The sequence below is a fragment of the Atheta coriaria genome, unplaced genomic scaffold (genome assembly GCF_025399875.1).
Source record: "Atheta coriaria isolate IRGN ID8LTWV9N9 unplaced genomic scaffold, Caltech_Dcor_3.1 hic_scaffold_14_pilon, whole genome shotgun sequence".
NCBI classification, from domain to species: Eukaryota; Metazoa; Arthropoda; class Insecta; order Coleoptera; family Staphylinidae; genus Dalotia; species Dalotia coriaria.
This window is the reverse complement of record NW_027045456.1, coordinates 121,435-144,896: the sequence shown is the minus strand read 5'-3', so window position 1 is coordinate 144,896 and position 23,462 is coordinate 121,435. Positions and strand designations below refer to the sequence as shown.

The 23,462-nt window shown below is 36.6% G+C and overlaps 5 protein-coding genes across 5 annotated transcripts in view; 1 reads left to right on the top strand and 4 right to left on the bottom strand.

Annotated features, from left to right (window-relative positions):
• Positions 1-44: 44 nt before the first annotated feature.
• Positions 45-11,224, top strand: LOC135802024 (uncharacterized). Its single transcript, XM_065315570.1, has 4 exons — positions 45-127; positions 5,397-5,663; positions 10,025-10,567; positions 10,652-11,224. The coding sequence occupies exons 2-4, from the start codon at positions 5,401-5,403 to the stop codon at positions 11,013-11,015; spliced, it is 1,170 nt and encodes a 389-aa protein (XP_065171642.1). The 5' UTR covers positions 45-127; positions 5,397-5,400; the 3' UTR covers positions 11,016-11,224.
• Positions 2,070-3,411, bottom strand: LOC135801966 (putative gustatory receptor 28b). Its single transcript, XM_065315503.1, has 3 exons — positions 2,473-3,411; positions 2,252-2,422; positions 2,070-2,195 (listed from the first exon to the last, which is right to left on the bottom strand). The coding sequence occupies exons 1-3, from the start codon at positions 3,409-3,411 to the stop codon at positions 2,070-2,072; spliced, it is 1,236 nt and encodes a 411-aa protein (XP_065171575.1).
• Positions 3,657-5,242, bottom strand: LOC135801968 (uncharacterized). Its single transcript, XM_065315504.1, has 3 exons — positions 4,263-5,242; positions 3,891-4,061; positions 3,657-3,785 (listed from the first exon to the last, which is right to left on the bottom strand). The coding sequence occupies exons 1-3, from the start codon at positions 5,214-5,216 to the stop codon at positions 3,684-3,686; spliced, it is 1,227 nt and encodes a 408-aa protein (XP_065171576.1). The 5' UTR covers positions 5,217-5,242; the 3' UTR covers positions 3,657-3,683.
• LOC135802025 (carbohydrate sulfotransferase 11-like) lies at positions 5,704-9,317 on the bottom strand. Its single transcript, XM_065315571.1, has 7 exons — positions 8,677-9,317; positions 8,375-8,623; positions 6,972-7,222; positions 6,651-6,906; positions 6,423-6,590; positions 6,208-6,362; positions 5,704-6,112 (listed from the first exon to the last, which is right to left on the bottom strand). Exons 2-7 carry the CDS (start codon positions 8,540-8,542, stop codon positions 6,004-6,006), a joined length of 1,107 nt encoding a protein of 368 aa, XP_065171643.1. The 5' UTR covers positions 8,543-8,623; positions 8,677-9,317; the 3' UTR covers positions 5,704-6,003.
• The window catches only part of LOC135802021 (uncharacterized), a 43,125-nt gene continuing 30,696 nt past the window's right edge, over positions 11,034-23,462 (bottom strand). Inside the window, 6 exon segments of the mRNA XM_065315567.1 lie at positions 11,034-14,529; positions 14,587-14,817; positions 14,882-15,234; positions 15,296-15,464; positions 15,522-15,655; positions 16,944-17,054. Of these exon segments, the coding sequence (XP_065171639.1) occupies positions 12,250-14,529; positions 14,587-14,817; positions 14,882-15,234; positions 15,296-15,464; positions 15,522-15,655; positions 16,944-17,054 (3,278 nt within the window). The 3' untranslated portion in view covers positions 11,034-12,249.

Below are 23,462 nucleotides of genomic sequence, written 5' to 3'. Positions count from 1 at the left end.
ATAAAACTTATGAAATCATTGTAAATTATTGGCATTAAAAAAAGAATCTTTTAACCTATAAGTTCGTGTTCTTCGTTTTGTGAGTAAATTTCCATTGTACACATCTTCTCAGTGCTGTACTTTGAAGGTATGAATAGATATTTAAACAATTAAACTATTTATTTAGTGTGTAGAGATATGATTCTCAAACGGTGTTCATGTTCAAAAGTTGCGGCAAACGCAAAGCACATGTGATTTGGCGGTGAAATTTGATGCATGAAGGTTAGAATACCGCGTTACCGGCAGTTTGAAATTAACGAACTACAAATTTAGTTTTTCTTAAATATCTCCTAAAAAACTTTATCAATCCGTATCAAATTCAAGACAGTGTGCAATGGTAATAAAATATATCTAATACTAGTTAAATTTCTGATAATAAATGAATAATTGCTGCTTAAATTTACGTTTTAAACTTCAATCCGCAAATAAAACTGTAACATTGAATATCATTCAATGTTAATACTAAATTTGAAAAAGATTAGGATCATAATTAATATAGTTCGTTAGTTAGCTCTGTAGTATCAGCAAAATTGCTATTTATATCTGCTTCATTATCTAACTGAACAAATATAATGATATAAGTAATCCAGGTACTCACAAGCTAAAAAAATGCAACAAAATTAACAAAATATTTAAAAATAGTTTAATTATTACCTTATAAATAATTCCCCAGTGTATAGTAAGAAATCTTGCTGCAGTAATATCCAACGTCGAATGTAAAAGTTGCAAAGAAAACATTTCCGTCTGAAAATTTATATTTATTACCCAGTTTAAAATTGTTTTAAAGACAATTTACATGTTTCTCCAACTTAGGATACAAATTTCTAAGTTGATGTAAAAAATACCGTGTTTGATTCGATTTACGCATCAATTCTGACGAAGAATCGATTAGAACAATCAAAGCAAACATCCATACAACAGACCAATACTCAATTGCATAAATAGACCTCATCGGCATGGAATATCCATTGATATACTGCCCAATATCCATACAGACATCATAAACAAATGATAAAATATCCACAGTGACAATCATCAAAAACACAACCAGATCAAACCCAAACAACGAATTCAACAACCGCACATTATCAACATACGCATCAAAAATATTAAAAACCATCTGAAATATAGTAACACGATGATTCGGAAACAATTCCAGCAATTTCGGTGGATACTCCGAGCGTTTATTGAGATAATACTTCTTAATTATCTTCTCATCATTCATGGTAAACTGCTGCAGGTAAACATTAATCGCTTCGAACTTATCGCCGCACATTTCCATGAGCATTGCGATTGTTAGCACATAAACAGCGATCACTAGCGATGGAATATACTGGCATGCAAAGTAGGGCCATACGTATTTGTCGCTGAAGTAATAAATGTCGGCGGTGAGTGCAGCGGAGGCGCTCAAGAAGAGTAGCATGTAAATTGCGATTGTTGGATGGTATTTGATCCGGGGCACAACTTCGATTAGTTTTAGTTTCGCGTCGTTCTTGCGTAGAATTTCAAATGCGGAGAGGTACTGGCCACGGAAGAGTGTTGTGGTTATTGATACTTGAATGAAGAGCATTGGGCACACGAATGCTTGCACGTAGAAACGCATTGATGAAATAAAATTGTATCTGGAATTGGATTTAGTGGATTTGCGTCAAATTAGTAAAAAAATAGCAAATATTTTTTTAATTATTTTTTTTCTACGTACCGTCCACCAATAATTGAATTTTCACTTATAAAACTATAAATAAACAAAATAAAAAATATAATTATTGAAATAACGTTAAAAGCAACATGAAACCGTCCACCACTAGAAAATTTACTTGTAATTAACCATTCGTTGAAATATTTTTTTATAAAGTGAATAGAATAAAATGCAGCCATTTTTACAAAGATGTTGTTTTAAAGACTACCACAAATGTTATACAAACATTTAATTACACTCTACACTCTTTATATGATCACCTACAGTAAACATTAATAATATAACAGACATTATAATAAATATTACACACATCAAATTTTTTGTTGCATGTTTATGCAGGGAATAATATTGTTTGTGATGGCGGCGCGCCTCCACCAGCTTCACCACTCACAATATGGCGCTTAATCGAACCGAATTGTATTAATATCACCACGTATGTGGATGCGGCCGATATAATCTGAAACAATGCAGTATTAAAGAGTGTTAAGCGTTTTATTAATATTCCCTGCTCACCGAAATGATGGCCGGCCAATCGATATCGACTATGCCGGACGCGCTGAACTGCGGAATCGCGTTTGACAGTTGTATCGTCGTCAACTGAATGCATCCGGCCCACTTCCCGATTTGATTATTAATCGATAAGATGTTCCAGAGTTTATGAACGTTGAGTACTGTTTCTTTCAACTAAAAATTATTTTTTATTATTTTTATTATTTACTGGTTTTTAATGGTACCTTTTTATCTAGATGTGTCCATGAATAAATAGAAATAATTATTCTAGCGAATATTATCACAATCTGCAGACAATTCCCAAGAATCATAAGCAATTGTAGTTGATCATAAGTAGTTAAATCTAAATCGACAATACCATTACACACGTCGTACAATGTGAGAGTTACCACTGCAAAATCCAAAATAAACAGTGACATAATCGGTGCACCAAATAAATTATTCGCTTTCTTTGCACATTGACAAATCTCCAGATGTATTTGAGTCAAGTCCTGAAACTTTTCAAGATAGGCAACTCTGTGTACCTTCTGTTGTGCATGCTGTGCTTGTACTTTGAGTTGCCTATTATGTTCATCTTGTACGAATTGCAACCCTTCGAACATGAGTGCGTGTATTCGCTCACATTGTAATGCCATTTCATTGAGTATCTTGTACGCGAACATGTTCTCACAATAATACATCAAATTCCCAGCGAAGATAGCCAATTTGATGGACCAATGCATATCGGCACACCATCGCACCATTGCATTGGCGCTGGTAAAAACGAAGAAAACCATCCACATTTTCAACGTATTCTTCGTGTATTTCGGTTGCATGCGGAGCCGCTTATTGATTTCATTCACGTCTAGAATTACGCGCTTGAAGAGGCAACGCACAGCGAAATAATAGGGAAATCTGCTCAGCGTTGCGAGCAAATTGACGCAGAATACAGTCCAGATGCCGTACGACAGAATCACCACTTCCTCCTGCAGCATTTCGCTGGTGTTGAAGTGGTAACTGGCCAAACTCAAGTAGATAAATGACGCCAGAAAGGGTATGAATAGAATCGAACTGAATCGGCTCAGACATTTTGAATTGGCGAGCGAAAATTGCGAGACGCCGATGAATGCGCCCAGAAATAGTATTGAATCGAAACTTTTCACGTAACAACTTCGCTTTGACATGTTTAACTCACAATAGAATATTTATGTATCTACTTGCTATTAATATGAACGTATCAAGTTGTTATTATTGTGTTTCTTGTGAACGACAACAAACAAATTGACGTTTAATGCATTAATTTTACAATATTTTCATTTACCACCGTGTTTACGCCAGAAATTAATTATTTTCACGTTCATCATCAAATTAAACAAACATTTAAAATGATTAATCATAGTTTTTCACTCTAGTGAATAAAATATAGTATTTCTCTGTTTTTTTTTTCGCTGTGTGATTAATGTGTTATTGTAGCGTTCCGAATAGGATTCGGTTGAACTTCAGTAGCTAATTCGAATTGCATTATAATAACAACATACGTGGCGGCAGATGAGATGACCTAGAATGTTATATCAGCATTAATAATTTAAACCCGTATTGATTCTGTGCGATGCACAACAATAGCAAACATGATATGAGCATCAACATGATTATCAAGACTCACGTAGATAATTAACGGCCAATCAATGATGATGATACCGAAGGTTGAAAAATTCGGCATGCCGTTGAACAATTGCACGATGAGCAATTGTAAATAATTGGATTTCTCGTCGATCTCGTTGTGCTTCGCGAGCGTATTCCACATTTTATGCAAACATGTTATTGTGGCCTTTAGCTATTAATCAAAATTATGTAAACAGACAATGTTAAAGTTAATATTTGCATCGAGAATCTATTTTTATACTGAAAAAACTAACCGACATCATTTTTATGTATAACTGGTTGCATATTATAAAATATTTCCTATGATTTGACTTTACGTATTTGCAAAATTAATAAAACCTTCAAATTTAGTTAATTAGAGAAATATACTTACAGTTTTCTTAAGTTTGGTCCAATAATAAATACTATAACATTCTTTGGTTAAAATAAGCGCATCGTGAAATGCATTATTGAAAGCTTTCAGCATAATTCCATAGTTGACACGTCCAAGGTTTAAAAGCTGGCGAATGTCTTGGCAGAACGTGACAGTGGTGCAGGTCAACATCGTAAAATCACTCAACACTGCAACCAAGACAGACACGCCGAAAACCGTGTTGATTTCGGTTGCAATTTGCCCGATAGCCAAATGAGCTTCGGCCATTTCATACGCGCTATCAAAGAAGGAATCTTTCTCGCTCTCGCGTAACTTCTTCACATCCAACAATTCATTCCAGATTTTACCTTTCGGTTGAATTTTATCCAGCGCCAGAAAACTGATTCTCTTCTGCAGATGCTCATTAATACTCCTGCATTGTTTCGACAATTCATTGAGCATTTTATACGTCAAAGTAATTTCAACATAGTTCACGAAATAAAACAATTGATGCACAAGAATAATCCATATTGATGAAGCCGTATACAATTCCACATAGGAATTCAAAGCGATTGCAATGCACAAAGTCCCAACAACTCTCAAAATCTCCATTGTGTAGTCCTCTTCACGCAGCTTCAAGAATTCGTTCAGTTTGTGCACTTTGAAAAACGCGGCCTTGAATGTCTTCCGCCGTAGATAAAAATAAACCACTTTGAAGTATAACGATAGAAAATGTTGCAACATGAGAAGACTGATAGCTGTCGATGGCATATCAGAGTCAATCTCAGACGATTTGTATCCTTGCAGATCAAGAAAAGCACGATAACAAACATACGCGTAGAATGCAAGTGAAGGCACCGCGTATAAACAATCAAAGTAATCATTACCATGACTTGTTAAATCAAACATGGAAATTCCGAAAACTTTACCAAACCAAACAAAATATTCTGAACTTTTAATATATTTACTCGTCATTTTTATCCAGAACTTCTAAAAACGTCCTAGTTTAATGCTGGTTAAGTCTACAATAAGTTTATATTGTTTGTATCGGAGACCATTTTTTGTAAACATATTTTAATGAGTGTTTATTGATGTAGCAAGCGCGATACGAACTTCTAATTATAATTAAATTGTGTTCTTTGCTGGTTATTTCAGTTTAATGATGGATATGTCAATGGATATCGATTGTGATGACATTTTGAAGGACAATCTATTGAATAACTTCCTATCGTGCAAGTTGAAGAGTGTTCAAGATGCGAATCAACAGCTACGCACTACAATCGCCGACGCAAAGTGTTCCATTGTCGAGGCGGAGGCCGTGAAAAGCGACAAAGATAGGTTAATTGTACGCTCGGTGTGTAAGCGCTACCACAATGGCAAGTGGTGCTTTATTGTAGATGTCGCCACTCTAGATTCCACAATGTAAGTATTAAAAGGGTTCGTATCGAAAGAAAAACATGTGTAACTTATAACAATTTGTTTATTTATCTCGATATTGAGGTTTAAAAAGTTTGATAGTCGCTTAATGGCTACGTTAATATAGTAATTAGGATTGTACTCACTCTAAGTATCACAATTTCTTGCAAAACATAACCCTATCGACTATTCAATGAGCAAGTTAACTTTTATTACGAATAGCTTAGTTCCCAACAAAATATTTCACAGTATTTTATTAGTTTTTCTGGTTTATATGTAGTTTTATTGCGTTTTTATTACTTGGTAGCTGTACTACATTGCATACATGTCATGCTGGTTGCTTGCCTCATAGCTTCTTCATCGTTATGGCGGCGAGCAGATCGGAGGGATCCTTGTCGGGTTGCGCGACGTCTAAATATCCTTGCAGTGAATAATTGAAGAGCTCAAAGTCGTATCTGTTTTTAAAATTGTAACGCATACGTAAAGAATGGCAGAAATTTAATGAATTTTACATGTTACATGGTGAATTATGCGCTTTTACTTGGCTTACCTATAAATGTGATACAGTTGTAAAATTTGTGAACGCGTCAGCTGGGAATACTGCTGCTCGACCTTCTTGGCAGTATAACCATGGCCGACGTTTCTCCACTCGGGTTTTATGACATCCTGAAGACCCGCTTTTTGGATGAGATATTCTTGATCCTCCTGCAGCATACATACACGCGCGCGTGGTGGAATACAAACATTTTATTTATTTTATTTTACCTGCAGGGTTTCCGTGTGCGCAATGACATCAAAGTCGAATTGACACGGCGTGCAGAATTTCGTAATCGGCGTCCAATGCATGTCCATTGGTTGCTCGTTTTTCGCCTGATCTAATATATAAGCGACGAATTCGGGGAATGATGGATACCGTTGAACTTTTAATTTTCCCTAAACAAAAATATTTTTATGATTTTTGTGGGTTTTTTGAAGGAATTGAAGGTAATTTACAGTTAATTTTGTCTTGGTGGAGCGATACTTTTGTATAATTTCGTTGCCCAATTTTCGGTGATAAGTGTGCGGCAGGGAGTATTGAATTTTGTCGTTGTAACCGGATAACAGCCGTTCGAGCGGATGGCGCACGATGAGGAAGGAGATCGAAGTCCTGAACGCGCTGCGCAGTTCTGCAAGGCTGGGACGGGGGTATCTCTGCCTGGCGAGATTTAGAGGCACTTGTTTGGTTTTCTTCAAAAATTGTGGATTATATCTAGAAATGCAACGCGCGTTCAAAAAAATAAAAATCTTCTTTTTTCTCTGCTGCACGTCACTCACCCCGCCAGTACATTAAAATTGTACATCCATGAAGTACTGGCTGCTTTGAACACGTTACACCAGATGAGATGGTGTTGCTTGTTAATGAGGAACTCCCATGGATTAGGTTTATGCAGGGTATCATTCGCTTCAATGTCAAGACCCATGTGAGAGCACATCCTACGCAGGTACGCTTTACGTTGCAATAGACGCTCCTCAACTGCGGTCATATTTTTCGCGACTCGGTGTGATAATACATCCAAACGGCCGTGCTAAAGTGATTTAATTATGATTTAGTTAAAAACTTTTTTCTGTGTAAACGTTTAATAGAAATTTATGTTGCGTGGTTCTTTTTCTTTTCTTTTTTCTTTTGTATGTTTTATTATGTGTCTTAATGGCGTCTCACAGCAGGAAAGTTTGGCGACTATATAAAAACAACTATAAATCTGAAAATTTGTCATAAAGCACTTTGCGCGCAGGCATTTGAAGAGCCCGTAGTAAAAAATTGCAGCAATAAATCGGCGAAGATGTTGCCGACGTTGAGAAATGGTCACTTCCGGTTTTAATCGTGCAGAATAAAGCCTTCCGTGGCGAGAAAAGCGAAAATATCGATTGAAAGCAAAAGCGAATTTAATTTTAGAATTGCCCTTTGTTCCAAGCACTAATCTCGACCTTAGATACCCGAGTATTACCATTTGCTGGTGGAAGTTTGTGTTGGTACCCTGCGTTACACCTACTCGCAGGCTGAAACGCACTCCACGTGGTTTACATATCCGCCCTACTTATCGATTAATTCGGTAGTTGAAACATGCATGAATGTTGTATATATATATGGTTGTATTAAGATATGATCGGCATCGGAAAACACGATAGCGTGCCGTCCTGCATTTTCCTCGCTCTGCTTTCGTCTGCTTTCAATATAAACTTTAACAAAAGGCTGAGATTGAACGCTTGATGGAGGCAGCGCTTTGTGATTATTTGGATGTCGTCCAAGCACATAGACGCACATTGTTCACAAAAACACAAAATGACATAGAGAATATATTGTAATAAAACATGAGTTGCACAAAATCTATTAATATCTCCACAGTTATCAGAAATATTTATTTATTTCCATTTTAAATCAAAATTTTTGTTTTTTAACAAAAAAAAAAACGTTATTAAATGAAAATAAATTAATATACTGAGTGATTAATTAAATAAATAACTTAATTTAATAAAAATCAAACAAATTATCAAAAAATTATCATGAAAAACATTAAATTTCAACCGCAAATTGTAAATTTATTTCAAAACTCATCTCTGTCAACGTATTTGCTGATGTGTCTAAATCTATTTGTATGCCAAGGACAAATTAAGCCCAATTAAACCTCCAGATGTGCTTTTTATTGTTTTTAATTCTCATGATTGTTTATAACATTTACCTCGGATCTATCGAATGTGGACTTTCCAGCGCGCACCGGCCGCATATATTGATCTGTCGTAACGAGCAGCACCAGTAGCACCGGTATCACGCAGATCGCCGTGAAGAAAATCACGCATCTTCGTATCACTTTCCACGTGGCCACTCGCTTACGCTTTTTGTATCGCATCACTCGTCCGCGCACCTCGGGTGATGCACTCGGACATCGGCCGTCAATCACGCGTGCGTACTCCCTCGTGTGTACATTTAACTAGATAACAATTGAGGTTAGAACCGCTAAACCAATACAAATCAATGGATTACCTTGTGCTGCAGGCGTAAAACTAGATAATGTTGTAATATTTATTATTTTATTATTATCTGGGATGTATATAATGTAAATATACTAGTTTTATATATATTTTATGATAATTGCACGTTGAAGCTTTGGTTAGTTATAAAAATGCACGTTTTATATATTTTATTTTATATATAATTGATTTTACGATTGTTTTTTATTTTTAATTTTTAATTTTTTGTTTTTAGCTCTTTTGGAATTTTATCTTAATGATTACAGCAATGGCTCGGAGCTTAAATATTTATTTACTATTACGTTATTAATATTATTAATTTTGAAAACGTCAAGTAGGTAACTTTGGAAGACTTGTGTTAATTGAATTGCGAAACTTTGTTATTTTTGATTATAAGCTTGTCGCAGTGTCGCTAGTTGGACTGCGGGTGTTTACATTACGCGCGCGTTCACTAATTGTTTAGTAATTGTTGATGTGTCGCGTGGCCGTGTGACTTTTCGCCTGCGATCTCGTGCGAGATGAGCGGCTACATCGCGCACTTTCGAGGCGCGAGGTTATGTGCGGCTGCAGGAGCAGAAAGCCGATGCGGGCTCGCGCGTTTTCCCGTGACTGGCGTGGCGGCGGCGCAGCGGGAGCGTGACTGCGGTGCGTCGCCGTCCCGTCCTGCAGCGGGTCGATCCTGCCACAGGACTGCGGAGGGCATGCGCTCGTTATTGTGCTCGCCGCGGCTCCTGCTCTGCATCCTTTCTCGCTAAACGCTATGCTGCGCAACGTTTTATACTCGTTTTATTTAAGAGATTATTTTATTTATTATGATTATTTTCTTTAACTATAAAAGTAAAATGAAAATCTTGAAGGAAATTAGAGTAAAAGTAGTATTAACGCTGTTGTAAATTAATGGGTGGATTCTTCTTGCGCGAGTCTAGATATAATTTCAGTTTTTTGTTAATATCTCGGAAACTAATTAACTTATTAGATTTATCTCTTCGGGAATTTATTCAGTGGAAAATTTTGCATCCTATTATATTCTAAAAATGTTTTAGATCATTTTTCTAAAAAGTTATGGTAATTTTCTTAATTTTTACAAAATCTAACTTTAATTGTTTATAACTTTTGTTGTAACAATTAGATATTTATAATATTTTACAATTAGACGTAGAATTTAATTGTTAACCAACTACTGAAAAAGTAACTACAATATCTCAAATAGTTTTTGAGTTATTAAATTAAAACTTCCGGATAGCATAATTTAAATTTTAAAAATACGTAATTTATTCAATTTAGAGCAAAAATATGAATATTTATGTGACGCAAGTACCAGAACGTTACCTGTTTATATAATTCTGTTTGTGTGTTCACAGAATGTACAAGGACTTCGACGTGTCATTGAAATGGTCGCCGATAATTGCACCACAGTACACGCTAACGATCTACTCGAACGATGTGAAAAAGTTCGTAACGCCAGCGAAAATAGCGACCGAAATACGCGTTATCGTCGCATTTGAATCGATAACGTTTGCGCGACAGAAAAAATACACCGCAGAAGTCGTCCTGTTCTACGCGGCGGATGATAACATATGCAGCCTGCAGCTGGGCGCGTTTTGTATCAGCGCCGCGGAGATGAACAGCGGCGCGCACGAAATTAAAAACATACATTTAATTAACGGCCGCCGAGAGGATATGCTCGCGGCGGTGGCCTGCAGCGTCGAGATAGAACTCGCGATGACACTGCCAATGGGCGTCCTCAGAGATTACTTAGTCATTGACTGCATGTTCCGAGAGGTTGTGCTTGACACTAACAAATGGTTTCTGCTCAATGCTAACGCAGAACACTTGAATGGATGTCTTTTAGTTTATCACTTTGATGAACAAGATGAAATTAATTTGGTGAAGTTATATGTCAGGTATAATTGGTTGCATACACTAAAACTAACCCTATTTTAAAACCCTGTATTTAATCACAAAAACTATTTATATATTTTTTTTAGGGACAAAGTACATTTACACAGCGTCCTCCACCATTTGCATTCGAGCATGAAAGGCGTAACAATAATGTCTTTGAAATGCAAATCGCAGTTGGTGAAACCAAACCGCGATTGTGAGGATGAGATTTTCTCGTCGCAGGCATACTTGCAATCGCAGGCGCCGAAACGCGTCGATGCGAGCGTGGAAAAATTCGCCGAATCCCTCCATCGACAAATTGATAGCGTTATCGATTTTCATCGGAATGTTGTCGGCAATAAGGAAATTTCGCCGGAATGCGACGTGACCGAGCAATATCACGCCATGCGAAATTCCCTAACACAGCACGAATCGACTACTGATTTGCTCTACCAACACCTTTCGAAATAAAAATAAACAAACACGAAGTACTTACAAAAATGGAAAACATTTATTATATACATCAAATACAAAATACAACATGTCGTAAAGATATAAAAATTAATAATTATCGATTATTAAGTAACTATTTTTTTAATTTAAATTACTTTTATTGTGGTTGCATTGTCACGACGCCATTAGTTCCAGTTTTTCAATAATAACTCAAAAACTATTTGATATTTTAACAAAATTCTTTCATAAATCTATTTAGCATTAATTTCTACATTAATTATGCTAAATTTTTGCCAATCATAATTTTCCATAAAAAGTTATAAACAATTAAACTTCAATTTAGTAAAAAATATAAAATTGACACATATTGTGCGGTAACTTTTTATAAAATCATGATTACTATATACTTTTGCATAAATATATAGACAATTTAATACTGAAAGTGTTTGTAAAAAAATTTTGAATGTACGTTGAATAGTTTATGAATTATTAATAAATAACTAAAATAATCGATCGTGACATTGGAAAGATACTATAGATAACAAAATATATTAAATCTGTTTCGAAATCTTTCAGTCTTGCCCTACATACGTGTTAAATATTCTGCAAAAAATACAAAAAGCCATCACCGCGCCCCAAACGTTTACGTAACCCTTAGCCCTTGTGTTTCTATGTACAACGTTTTGTTTTGCAGGTACTTTGAAGCGACTGCCGTTCTGTTCCTACCGATACTTAACTACTTCCTCCGATACGAACTGAAACTACTTCCCATTTTTAAATTCAACTTCCCCTTAATTAATAATATCTATAACACTAATTGTTTGCTACGCGTGTTACTGGCTTACGAATATTGCACAAATTTCAATATATTGCACAACATTATCACAAAATTCGTGTTTACTTGAGCAGAATCAAAACAATAAAACAGAAAAATATTGCACGGAAATTGCACGACGTTTCATTAACAGTAATTTGGCTTATTTAGCCGTTAATTAATTAATTGTACACAATAAACATTAAATAGATTAAACTAATGTGACTTACACTAGGAAATAAATTAATATTAATATTGCTGTAGCTTATACACTACGATATTGCACGTCCGGCCTGTTATCAATTAATCTCACACGGTGTGTGTGAGTTTATGTACAAAAATTACACTCGAAATATTTCTACAACTAAACTAATCATATTTGTTTTAAATAATTGTATGGCTAATATATTTATATAAACTAGGAACCCGATTGATGAATCAATGATGTTTTGAGTCCGAACCAACGCCACTGTCTAATGAACTAGTGACATTTGTTGTTTTTCTAAAACTACCGAAGAATACAGAATGTGTTTCGATACTTTCCGCGCCTGATTCACTTTGACCATCACCGAGACTTTCGTCTGTTTCACTACCACCACTGCACAATTCCCGCTTCTTTTTGTGATGAGATTCATTGGAATCTGTGCTTAGATATCCGCTGTCATCTTGTTTCACTTTGATAACCTTCTTCCAGATCTTCTTGGGTTTACTTACGAGGTCAACTGGACAGTCTACGTTGTTTGTAATGGACGCTTGTAAAATCAGTTGATTATTGATGCCATTTTTAAAAATGACGTCTTCTGAATGTATAAAGTTGTTGAGGATGCTTACATCTGTGTATTTCACAGGTCCAGTGCCTTTAAGCGTACCGTTTTTTGGCGGTAGAGGCGGTTTTGTATTTTCGACAGGTCTCGGTGGTTTAGGGTGTTCATAGATTGGTACTTCCGGTTCCTTCATATCAGGTGGTATTATATCTGGTGGTATGGATATTGGTGACTTTCGTTGTCTTTTGGAATGACGTTCCTCTAAGGTTAGAATTCGTCCTTCGTAATCTTCTTCTTCTTCATGATGCGGCCATGTTGTTTGTGCTTCTACATCATTTAAAGGTTTCTTAATTTTTGCTTCGTAGATTTCTCGTAAACTACTAAAACTTTTCTCGAAAGCTTCATTAATACCCTCTTGGGTCAAAGCAGAAGCATCTTTTTTGAAGGTTCCATTTGTCCTCAACATAATAGGCTTGGGCCTTTCTAAAGAATCAATGAATTCGCCATCAATACGTTTGTACAATTTCATTTTGGGTTTCCTATCAAGAGTGTCAGGTTCAAAAGCATCCGATTCCTCAGCTCTGATGTAATTATCCGGACAATCTTCAACTTCTATAAGTAAATGTCCTGGTTTATTAGGTTCATAAATAATTTTTGGAGCTCTCTCCAACGTTGAACAATCAGAATCAGTTGGTGTTGATGGTTGACTGCTGTAATTGTACCCGTTATTAACATACACCTCACTAACTAAACTATACCCAGTGTTTTTTCTCTGTAACAACTCAGGAAGTTTAAATATACTCCCCGCGTTGTTGCCTTTCTTTAAAACAATCAACTCATAGTCATGATCGTCAGATGGCATCACGTTGCTCATATTCAGTTTGGATATTGTCATGTTACCGGTTTTGGTGTTAATTATCGCGTTTTGCATGGTCATTTCTTCATCCATGGGCAAGGCACCACTCAAACTAGGACTGGGTTGTGATGAAGACACGTCTACGTATTCAGGAGGTGTGCTGAAACCCTTTTTGGTGCGTTCCAAGCTGTCCGCTTCGTAGACCGCCTTGGATGCTAATTTTAGATTGTCTATTTTATTGATAATCGGCTTAGCAACTGTGGTCGCCTTTGATGTTGACGTGGACGAGCTGCTCGTCGACGTGTGTTGCTTTGATGCGCGCAAGCATGATGGCTTCATGGATCATATCCGGGGCGGGAGTGGTGCTTTACCTTTGGGCGCTGCCACCACGTCGTAGATGTTATGTGTTTTTTGTGTTTTTTGTACTTTAACTGTGGATTGCTTTGTTTTTACTTGGGTAGGTGGTAGGGGAGGCGGTGCCTTTGGTCTGGTTGTACTACGTACGGTTTTAATTGTACTGCTGCTCTTTCGTGACCTATTTGAGCGATTTGAAGACGCGGATTTTGTTTCGCAGTCGATTGTTGGTTCAGCTGCAGGTCGCGGTGCAATTTTACGTATGTGGGGTGTAATCAGATGATCAGGTGATAATGATCTGGTTGGAGAACGGAGTTTTCGACTTTTTGATTGCAATTGTAGTGATTTGGGACCATCGGATTGTTTGATAACAGGAACATCTTCCAACCACTTGCGAATACTTTGCTGCTTGCTGTCTGAACTCAGTGCGCAGTTTTCACAAGCGCCTAGGGTGGAATATTGGGGCAACTTTCCGGTCAGCGAGTTGAACTCTTGCGGTTCACAGCCCGGACATCCGGTGCACGTTTTTCTGCGACTGTTCTCCCGTTTTAGACTTACTGAACTCCCGCGTCTATTGATTACGGTTTTAGAGAATTCCGAACCTACTTCCACCAGATAACTGGGATCTTCTTCCGGAATACCAATTAGGTTAGGAGTGAACTTCTTGGCCGCCATTTTTTGTTTTGCAATGCAAATAACTTCACGAATTTTTGTTAGAAATTCAATAGCAGCTGGTGGAGGAGCCTAATAAAAGAAATAAAATATTAAAACATAAAATTTTCAAAAAATAAAAACTCTTACAATTAGTAAATGAGGTTCAAAGTAAGCTGGATTGAAATAAAGTTTTCTTCGTGCCGTGCCGATAATTTTAACGGAATCAGGTCGATCTTCTCGTCCTTCTACAGTCTCCACAATTGAAACATTTTCTTCCGGAAGCCTTTCAATAGATTCCTGGAGCATTGTTTGATTTGCCGCTTGCGCTTCATATTTGTGTTGGTATTGCGGATGTATCATAACGGAAGTTAATTGGATCTACACAATAAATAAATAATTAAATCTCTATTGCATTTTTACTAAATTATTAAAAACCACATACGTTTTTCTTGCGTTCTTCATGTTGTTGCATCACGTCCATATTAGGTTCAGTATCAGAACTATTAGAATCACTGAAAGTGTTTTCCGGTGTGGGAAAATGGCGCACCAAATTTAACAATGGATTATTTTTGACCACTCCCTCCTCAGCCAATCCTTGCTTATCATTTCTTTCATTAGTTTTATCGACTTCCTTCCGCCGTCGTCGAATGTGCAAGTATAGAAAAACGGACGCCACATAAATGAGACCCAAAAGAACTGAACAGATTCCGATTGCGACATATTCAGAAACGGAAAGACCGGATGACGATTCGTTATCCGTCGATGTATCAGGTGCAAACACAACTTCACTAACATCTAGTAAATAAATAAAAAATTAAATATTTGCAATAGTAATTAATTACGATGAAATTATTACTGTTTAAATATTTCATTGGAGTGCCAACAACGCGAAATGCAACACACGGCGTGAATATCGTTGGTGGATCCGGCGTTGGGTCAAGGCTGCTGGCAATTTCCCTGCACATCAGGTGGACGAGGACGAGGCGACCTCCCATGCGATTGCGAAGTTCCGGTTCGCCAACCCACTGTGACAAAAAATGTGTAACATTTATAATTGACACACACTCATTTATTGCGCGTACTTGTAGAAACGTTCGTCCTTCGTCGCGAAATAATCTGAAGGGGACATCGGTGTCGATCGGATTTCGTAGATCTATCCATCCGCCATCGGTTAGAAACTTGGCTCCGGACACAGCGCATAATGGCGTCTGGATGCCTGCAATAAAACGAGATACATTTGTGAACAATTTAATCTCTTCCCGCGGTCGCAAAACGCAATACTAAATCAGTGGGTTTATTACGTTGACTCGCGTTTTTTTCCTCTTTCGGTGAGTCAGTGTTTGTGTTACAAGCGCGCAGCGAACGCTGGAAGCACTTATTATGCATTTTTATGAGGTCGAGTCCAGGCATGCGGATTTAAAATTCGGCAAAAGCTTTTGTGTACAGAAATAAATTCGCTGTGCCATTTCGCAGCGAAACTTCAAAACAAAACAACCAACGAATGTTTTGATGCGAAAATTATGCGAGAACCAAATCGAAGGCAAATATGGTTATGAAGTTATAGTATAGGCAACTCAATATACACTTTATTTTATGTCATTCATTAAAAGTAAAAAATTCATGAATTGTGTTGTTAATTATGACTTCTCGCAGCACACATGTCGTGTGGATAACTGTCGGCTTTCAATTACACGAATGTAGACTCGGATTTATTCAAAATCGACAAATGAACATGAAAAGTACGCAGATGTGAGGTTATACGAAATAATGGTGTCTTTTCAATGCACGTGTCTTTTCCGAGCTTTTGTTCGCTCTGAAAACAATCGTTGCAAACCGATACGCGTATTGAATTATGAATCATTTCCTTTTGATTGCATTACACACGTTTAAGTATTTAATAGCGTATTAATGCGTAATCCGTGGCTTTCATTCTCATCTACGCATCAGCATCGGAAAGTAAAAGTCAAAGAGAATTCTCTGCGTGTTGTGTCTTTGTATCAGTCGATGCGTGCGATCATTAAATCAGTTAAGCGATGAGTTCAAAGCACTCTCGCAGAAAGATAAAACTTTAATAATAATCACGCGCGCGCACAGTACATAAATGAAACTTTAATAACTAATGCAAGGCGCAAACTATACAACAAACTAAATATTACACTTCGAAGACGAGAGGGATTGTAGGTTCTAGGTTTTAATCTGGCGCTCGTCGACGCGCAAAACGGAATAAATTTCACAATTCATAATTCCCACGAAGCGTAACTTCCTGTGCCGCGTTTATATAATGATCGCTTCTTGTATTACAATTAGTTGCATTGTCTGGCCACAATGGGCACGCGTCGATGATTAACCTTCTTACTTTACGTCGGACGGCTTGCAGCGCGGGCGATAATGACCCGTGCGTAATTCTAAAATCATTTTTACGATTTTGTCTGTGTTTACAGTTATGCAAAGTTGTTTTCATGATCATTTCATGCTGAAACAACGAAATATTCATGCAGACTTACCGGCAAAACTGATTTCTTTGCTTGGATGTATAATTTGTCCTTTGAGCGGCAGAAAAACAAAAGGAATTTGTTGTGATGTCGATCCAGATACAAACGGTGACAAGACGCATTCTGCAAAAGAACGAATTGGAAATTATAGTGCTTGTTATGTTATGCATGAATTATTAGTCACAAATAATTTTCAATTTCTTTAAGTTGGAAATTTTCTTTTTGCGTGCATAAAAATTGATAAATTACCAATACGGGTACTAAACGTCAGGTATTAGAGTTTATTAAACAATAGATCGTTAAATAAATAGTAATAATTTAATTTAAAATCTTGCTTTCAGGTAAATTGTCGTTGGCTATTGCCAAGGTTTATTGTCCTTTTCACAGTCGTGACAAATTCTGCTTACGACGATATCTTGTAAAGGTATTACGTTAACTTAACCTTAATTCATTGGAACGTAATGATACAAAGCTCATTACGTCAGATAAATTACCTCGTTGACTTCAAAATTGACTTCTCAACCTAAGAATTACTAGTTAATAAGAAGTGAATCAATTTGTGCATAAAATTATTAAATTATGCATTTGTTTACGAAAATATTTATGAAATTTTTATTTTTATTATTAAAATCAATATTTTATTACCTTTCAGTTTGATATTTATAACAAAAAGTAGTCTATGTAATTTCTCAATATAAAATCTATCTCTATATCAAATTTTGATTAAATTAATTAAGTACTTTAGGCGTGAAAGTGCAACAAACATACATTTTATCTATTTTTATTTTTTAAATCTAATTAAACTAATATATCTCTAATAAAACATCCGATATTAAATAAATAACATTTTTTTCTATAATATTTATTACCTAGGCAGTAAAGTATCCCATTTAGTTGACAAGTGTGCAAATTGGAACATGAAACACGATTATAAATATTTGCTTCGCGACAAATTACATCCACTTGCGTGCGGCAATTAATATAAGCGTAAAATTTACGGCCCGCATTAAAATCGCAGCCACCGCGAATAGTTCCGTTGACGTCTTAAGTTATCCGTTTTTAATCGTGCGTAATAGCATCGCTCCTAACCACCCGCCGCCGCGCGGCGCAACGCTTTGATAGTTTGACGCCGTGATGCCATACGAATGAAAATTTTCAATGAAATAAATTACGATTTTACAGCTTTATTACCCGCGCGCATTCTAGCTCTATCTGTGCGCCGATTAGCGCGTCATGAATAATTGCAATTAACAAAAATGCGCTTGCGCTCGTCGTGCCGTTAATGTTAATACATTTAGAAACGATGGCTCTTGATTGCAATTAGTCGCTCATGCTGAATGCTTACTTCTGTGCGGTGCGCGCAAGTTGTGAGTTAATTAAACGCGGTGATTGCTCAGTTTTTTAAAGTTCAACGATTTCGATTACATTGTGTGCTGCGCCGCGTCGTGCCGCGCTACTTGAAGCAATTGTACTTGCTGCAAGCAGTGAGCAATGCTTTTTTTGCTTCTTGCTTCGCGTTTGTCATTGTCTGGCGGATTCTATTGAACTCGTATAGGTTCGCTTAGTGGTTGTTTAGATGCGTTCAATTGTTTCGCACGGGAATCTTTTCTAATTCGCGAGAAAAGTTAGGTTATGTCGAGTTGAGTGGCATACCCACATATTACCTATGTATTGAGTTGCGGTATAAGTGCGGAACACACAGAATTCCAGCTGTTTGTTTACCGTTGTCATAGCAATGTTTTTTATTTTTGTTTTTTTTTTCTCTCTGGGAGAAAATTTAGGTTATGTTGTGTTGAAAATATGTGAAACTGTCATACCCACATATTGCCTATGTTTTGAGTTGCAGTATAAGTTCCGAAAATAGCTGGAATTCTGTTTGTTTATCGTTTATCATAGCGACGTGTTTTTTTATTTTGATTGTTTTTTTTTGTTTTGTAAACCTTCGGTAGAGATTCATGTGTTTCGTGCGATTATAAACAATAGATTGAATCAGCGCATGCCTTTCCGAGGAACTCATTTGATCCCGGCTTGAGACGAGTCGCAAGATGCGATTTCGACGTGAAGCAGAAAATTATAACCCTGCGTCCACGCACGTACGTTATCGCCAGCTTGGTGATTGGTGTGTAGCTTATTGCGAATGTGAATGTGATCCCGGCAGTAACGGTGGACGACGCATCGTGTGGACGCTAAAAGAGAAAACGTTTATTTTTTGTGTCCATTCGCGTCGCCGAACTGGACGCTCCTCGTTAGCGCATAGTGCGACTGCCATATTCACCAGGAGAGTCATCGATCGCTAATTAATGTGAATTTTTGGTTAATTAATGGGGTCCATTGTCGCTGGCTGTCGCTTCCGAAACGGAATGCGGTCTGGTAAAGTCAATGCAAAGTAAATGCAATGCGTTCTGTTTTTGGATGTCGCGCACGCCAAGAGAGCTTTTTGTATTTTAATGCGGATGGAAATCTAATTGCTGTTTAAAGCATCTGGAAGTAAGCAATCCAAACATGTGATACTTATGGTAATTTTATAGTTTTATAGTCGGCAATAAATTTTAACTGTGAAAAAATAAAATAAAAATGTGTTACCATTAAAAAACTAATAAGCAAACAATCAAGTAATCATAATTTAATGACTATTCATTTGCACTAGATGACTACATGTCTATATTCAATTGAAAATGTATATCCTGAATGGTTTTAACAAAAAAAAATGAATTGAATCGTTTCTAGAGCATGTACTGTAAATTATTTATTGAAAGATTTCAATTGAGTTCAAATTACGAGTAGTTTGTTGATTTTTGTACAATTTGGTTTGCTCTAGAAACATGCAACGTATTCGTACAGCATAAAAAAGAGAACAGGTGCGTGTACAATATTCAATATTCATTCAATTGTTAAATTTAGTCGAATTGGTATATAGAGCGACATCTGTCAGTCTATTTTGGTTCTAACATGGGAAGATATAGAATATCACTGATAAACTGTTTCCTGTTAAATCTAAGTCTCCATTTTAAGTATCAAGAACACAGAAATCCGAGGATCACATCACCCAATGGAAAATATTATGTAATATCAGTTTCTTATGTTATTTTAAGACATTTTTTAAGATGAAAATTAATTTTCTTTTGGTTTTTACTTAAATTTATAAAATTAACTGTTTTTTCTTTATTTCGGCAATAATTTTATTTACTTTTTTGCGTTTTTAAATTTACTCTACGCATAAAATTTAAAATTATACCTAAAAATGCAAAAATTAAAATAATTTCTTTAGATATCATAACTTTTAGAATCCGAATAAGTTTAATTTGAAAGTAAATGAAATGATTTCAATCATCCTCGAAATTTCTCCATTTCCGCACACTGGAAGCTATAGTTTTGATTTGCTGCCAGCACAGCATAAAACCACACTACGCATGTCCTCTCAACCTCCCAAGTCCGCAAAGGAGAGCATTCCATGTGTCCTTTCTGGCTGCGAGCGTCTCTCGCATTCATTCATTTCCATTGCGTCGCAGCGGACGTGGATATCGAGCGTCACGTCCACGCTTTGCTTGCGTCAACCGAGTAAAGTCAGGTCCCGAAATTACCTTTCTATATAGCAGGAGCACAGAAAGTGCGGTAGCCAGCAGGGGGGCCAATCAATGCCAACAGTACGCTATACTCCCACATTCAAAGTGTGAAGTGTGACGTTGAAATGCAAATCGTTAATCGTATTTATATTGTCAACAAGGCTACAATTCTTGAATTATTAAAGTAAAAAATTAATTTTTAGGGTTTTTAATTGTTGAAAATGTTTTTAAAAACGGTAAAAATTGAAATAAAACGTTTTTCTATTTTTACTTCAACTCGGTTTATTTATTTCTGTTTTTTATTACTTTATCTTTTTATTTACTTGTGTACAGTATGAAAAATATCAAAACCTGTGTCCTTAAAACTCAGCCGTACTGTAAAACACGATTTCAATTATTAGGATCACATAAAGTTATCTGATCCTCCGCTCGTAAATATATTTTCCCTACAAATACAACTTTTTCGCTGTTTCTCTTTATTTCCCATCGCGACCTACAAAATTTTACTGCAAATTTAATCCGTCGAGCAAGACATCAACTAAATTATTACCACATACTCTCGCACACCCAATGCCAATAAATAAACCGACAAATAGCCGAATAGCGCTTTTCACGTCATTTGTTCAGCAGCGCGCACCGCTATCGATTATATTCAGTATTCAGCCGCGTGCGTCGGCGATGAGAATCGGAGAAAGTAGCCGAAGCACAAGTAGTCGAAGTGATGGGGCAAAGATGTAAGTTTATTATGCCCGCATTGAAGCCAATCTTGTCGCGGGTCAGTATCCACGGGGACAGGTCAAACATCCATCGTAGCCAGTTTGTCAAAGCGGCGCTGACCGTTCTAACCGTTCCCGTAGTTACCGCGGAGAAAACACATTCTGCACGTTCCATATGGCAGTCGCGCGCAGAGAAGTAAATTGCGAGTCATCCACGGATCCACGCCGCTTTCCCATGAGTGCACTAACGCGGTCTTCAATTCTTTAGTTTACGGCGTCTGCGCTAAGTCGATGAAAAATTACCGTATTCGTATAAAATGTGCATTTATCAATGCGCTGACCATCTCTAATTCGCATAGTGTATATACGCAACGTGCAGCTGAGTTTTTTCTTCTTCTCTGCGTTCTGCGTAGAATTCGCAGTGGAGACTTTCCAAATGCACGCGTATAAGTAAGTATAATTTACTGCGTCGCCGAACCGGCTGAAGGGTTAAGAAAATTCTATGTGAATGTAGGTCCATGATCAGGCGTTTTGAAAAAGTAAAAATTAATATAAACGCGTTATGATGCAAAATGTGAAAATGTGAAAAGTCCGTTAGCAGGTAATTTTAACGACAATAATTGCACAGTTATAGAGATAATTTCTTAATTTGGCTATAAGTGACTTTTATTGTCTTTAAATCATGCCTTTTATTATGTTTTCCAGTCGTAATCGTAATGAAGTTGCGTCAAGGACGTTAAAAATTTAAATAATTAATATTAAACACACATAGTTTGTCTCTACAGAATAATATATATTTTCTTTGTAGGTTTTATGTTCTCCTGGTCATTACTGTGAGATTCACTCCTCGTATTCGTATGACATTCAGTCAGGGAATACGTAGACAGACTCGGGGACGGTTTCACCGGTTTCACTCAACTTTTGAACGGTAAAATCCGATTTTGAGTGCTAGGAGCACAGAATAAGCAGCTGGTAGAGATTCATGTAACAGTCTGGTTTAAATACGGTTGGTTCTCGTGATTCTCTCTCTCCTCGCTCGCTTTGCTTCTGCCCGCCTTGTTTCATCATCAAATTCTTCTATCAATAAAAGTCACAGTCAGGCAAGCACGCGTGATTGGATTACGAATATAATACCAAAATTACATTAAAATTAAAATACCAATGAGATTTTGTATATAATTTTAATTGTTGTTATATTAACAAGATTTTTTTATTTAATTTAATGTGTAAAAAGTATTAAAATTAAAGCGAGCAGGCAACACAGTCTCTAGTAAAGAATGAATGAATGAATGACATCAAGCAGACAAACATCTGTTCGAATCTTTCATCATATTCATTAGGAAAGCATAAATCGCAGAAGGTTTGGAGTTTTGATGTCCTAAATGTGCGGGACTAGGCGTTTAAATCCTCAAATTGCACACGAAATTATCAGGATTGTATCACGTGGAGTATGCAGTCCACCGTTCAATAAAAATACACAATACTTTCTTTCATAATCCTGCAGTAGCACAATCAGTGTCTAAAATAACAAGGAACGTATATTTTTAAAACCGTATCACGTCATGCATTAAAACAACGTTCCCGTTTGATGTCAGTTACAAGGAGAACATAAATTAATCATACAATCGTTTATATTTCTTAAAATATTAAAATTGCATTGCACCTTTCTTTATTTCATTCTTCATTTATATCTAACAGTAGTATTTAATTGATTTGCTTGTTGTTCCTATTGCTGTGCTTGTTGTTTGTAGTTTGTTGTCTTGTCGTGTTCGTTGTCGCTTTATTAAGAAGTACAAGAACCTCAACAACAAGCCAAACGTACCAAACAAGTTCGTCCAATCCGCCATTAACCGAGAGTTTATTTAAACGGTAAAAACTTGATTTTAATTATCAGGACCGCAGAGCCTGCGACTGGTTAAGGTCGCTTGCCGACAACTTCTCCGGCGTGCTTTCATTGGTCAATGTAATCAACTTCTTCAATTTAATTTAACTGATCTACTTAACTCGCCATACTAGAACATCAACAAACAACACTACTAAAATGTGTTTTATTATTGATCAAATACAAAGTAAAACGAATTCTATAGCATTTGTAACAGGATATCATAGTGTTAAATATTTCTAGACTGCTTGTACCGGGAGGACAGGTCATGAGACGCCATTTTTTGATTTTCCTAATAGGCGCTCAGAAATGACAACAAGAAAACCCGATAGACGAATTCAACGAACGAGTCACGCTCGTGAAAGCAGCC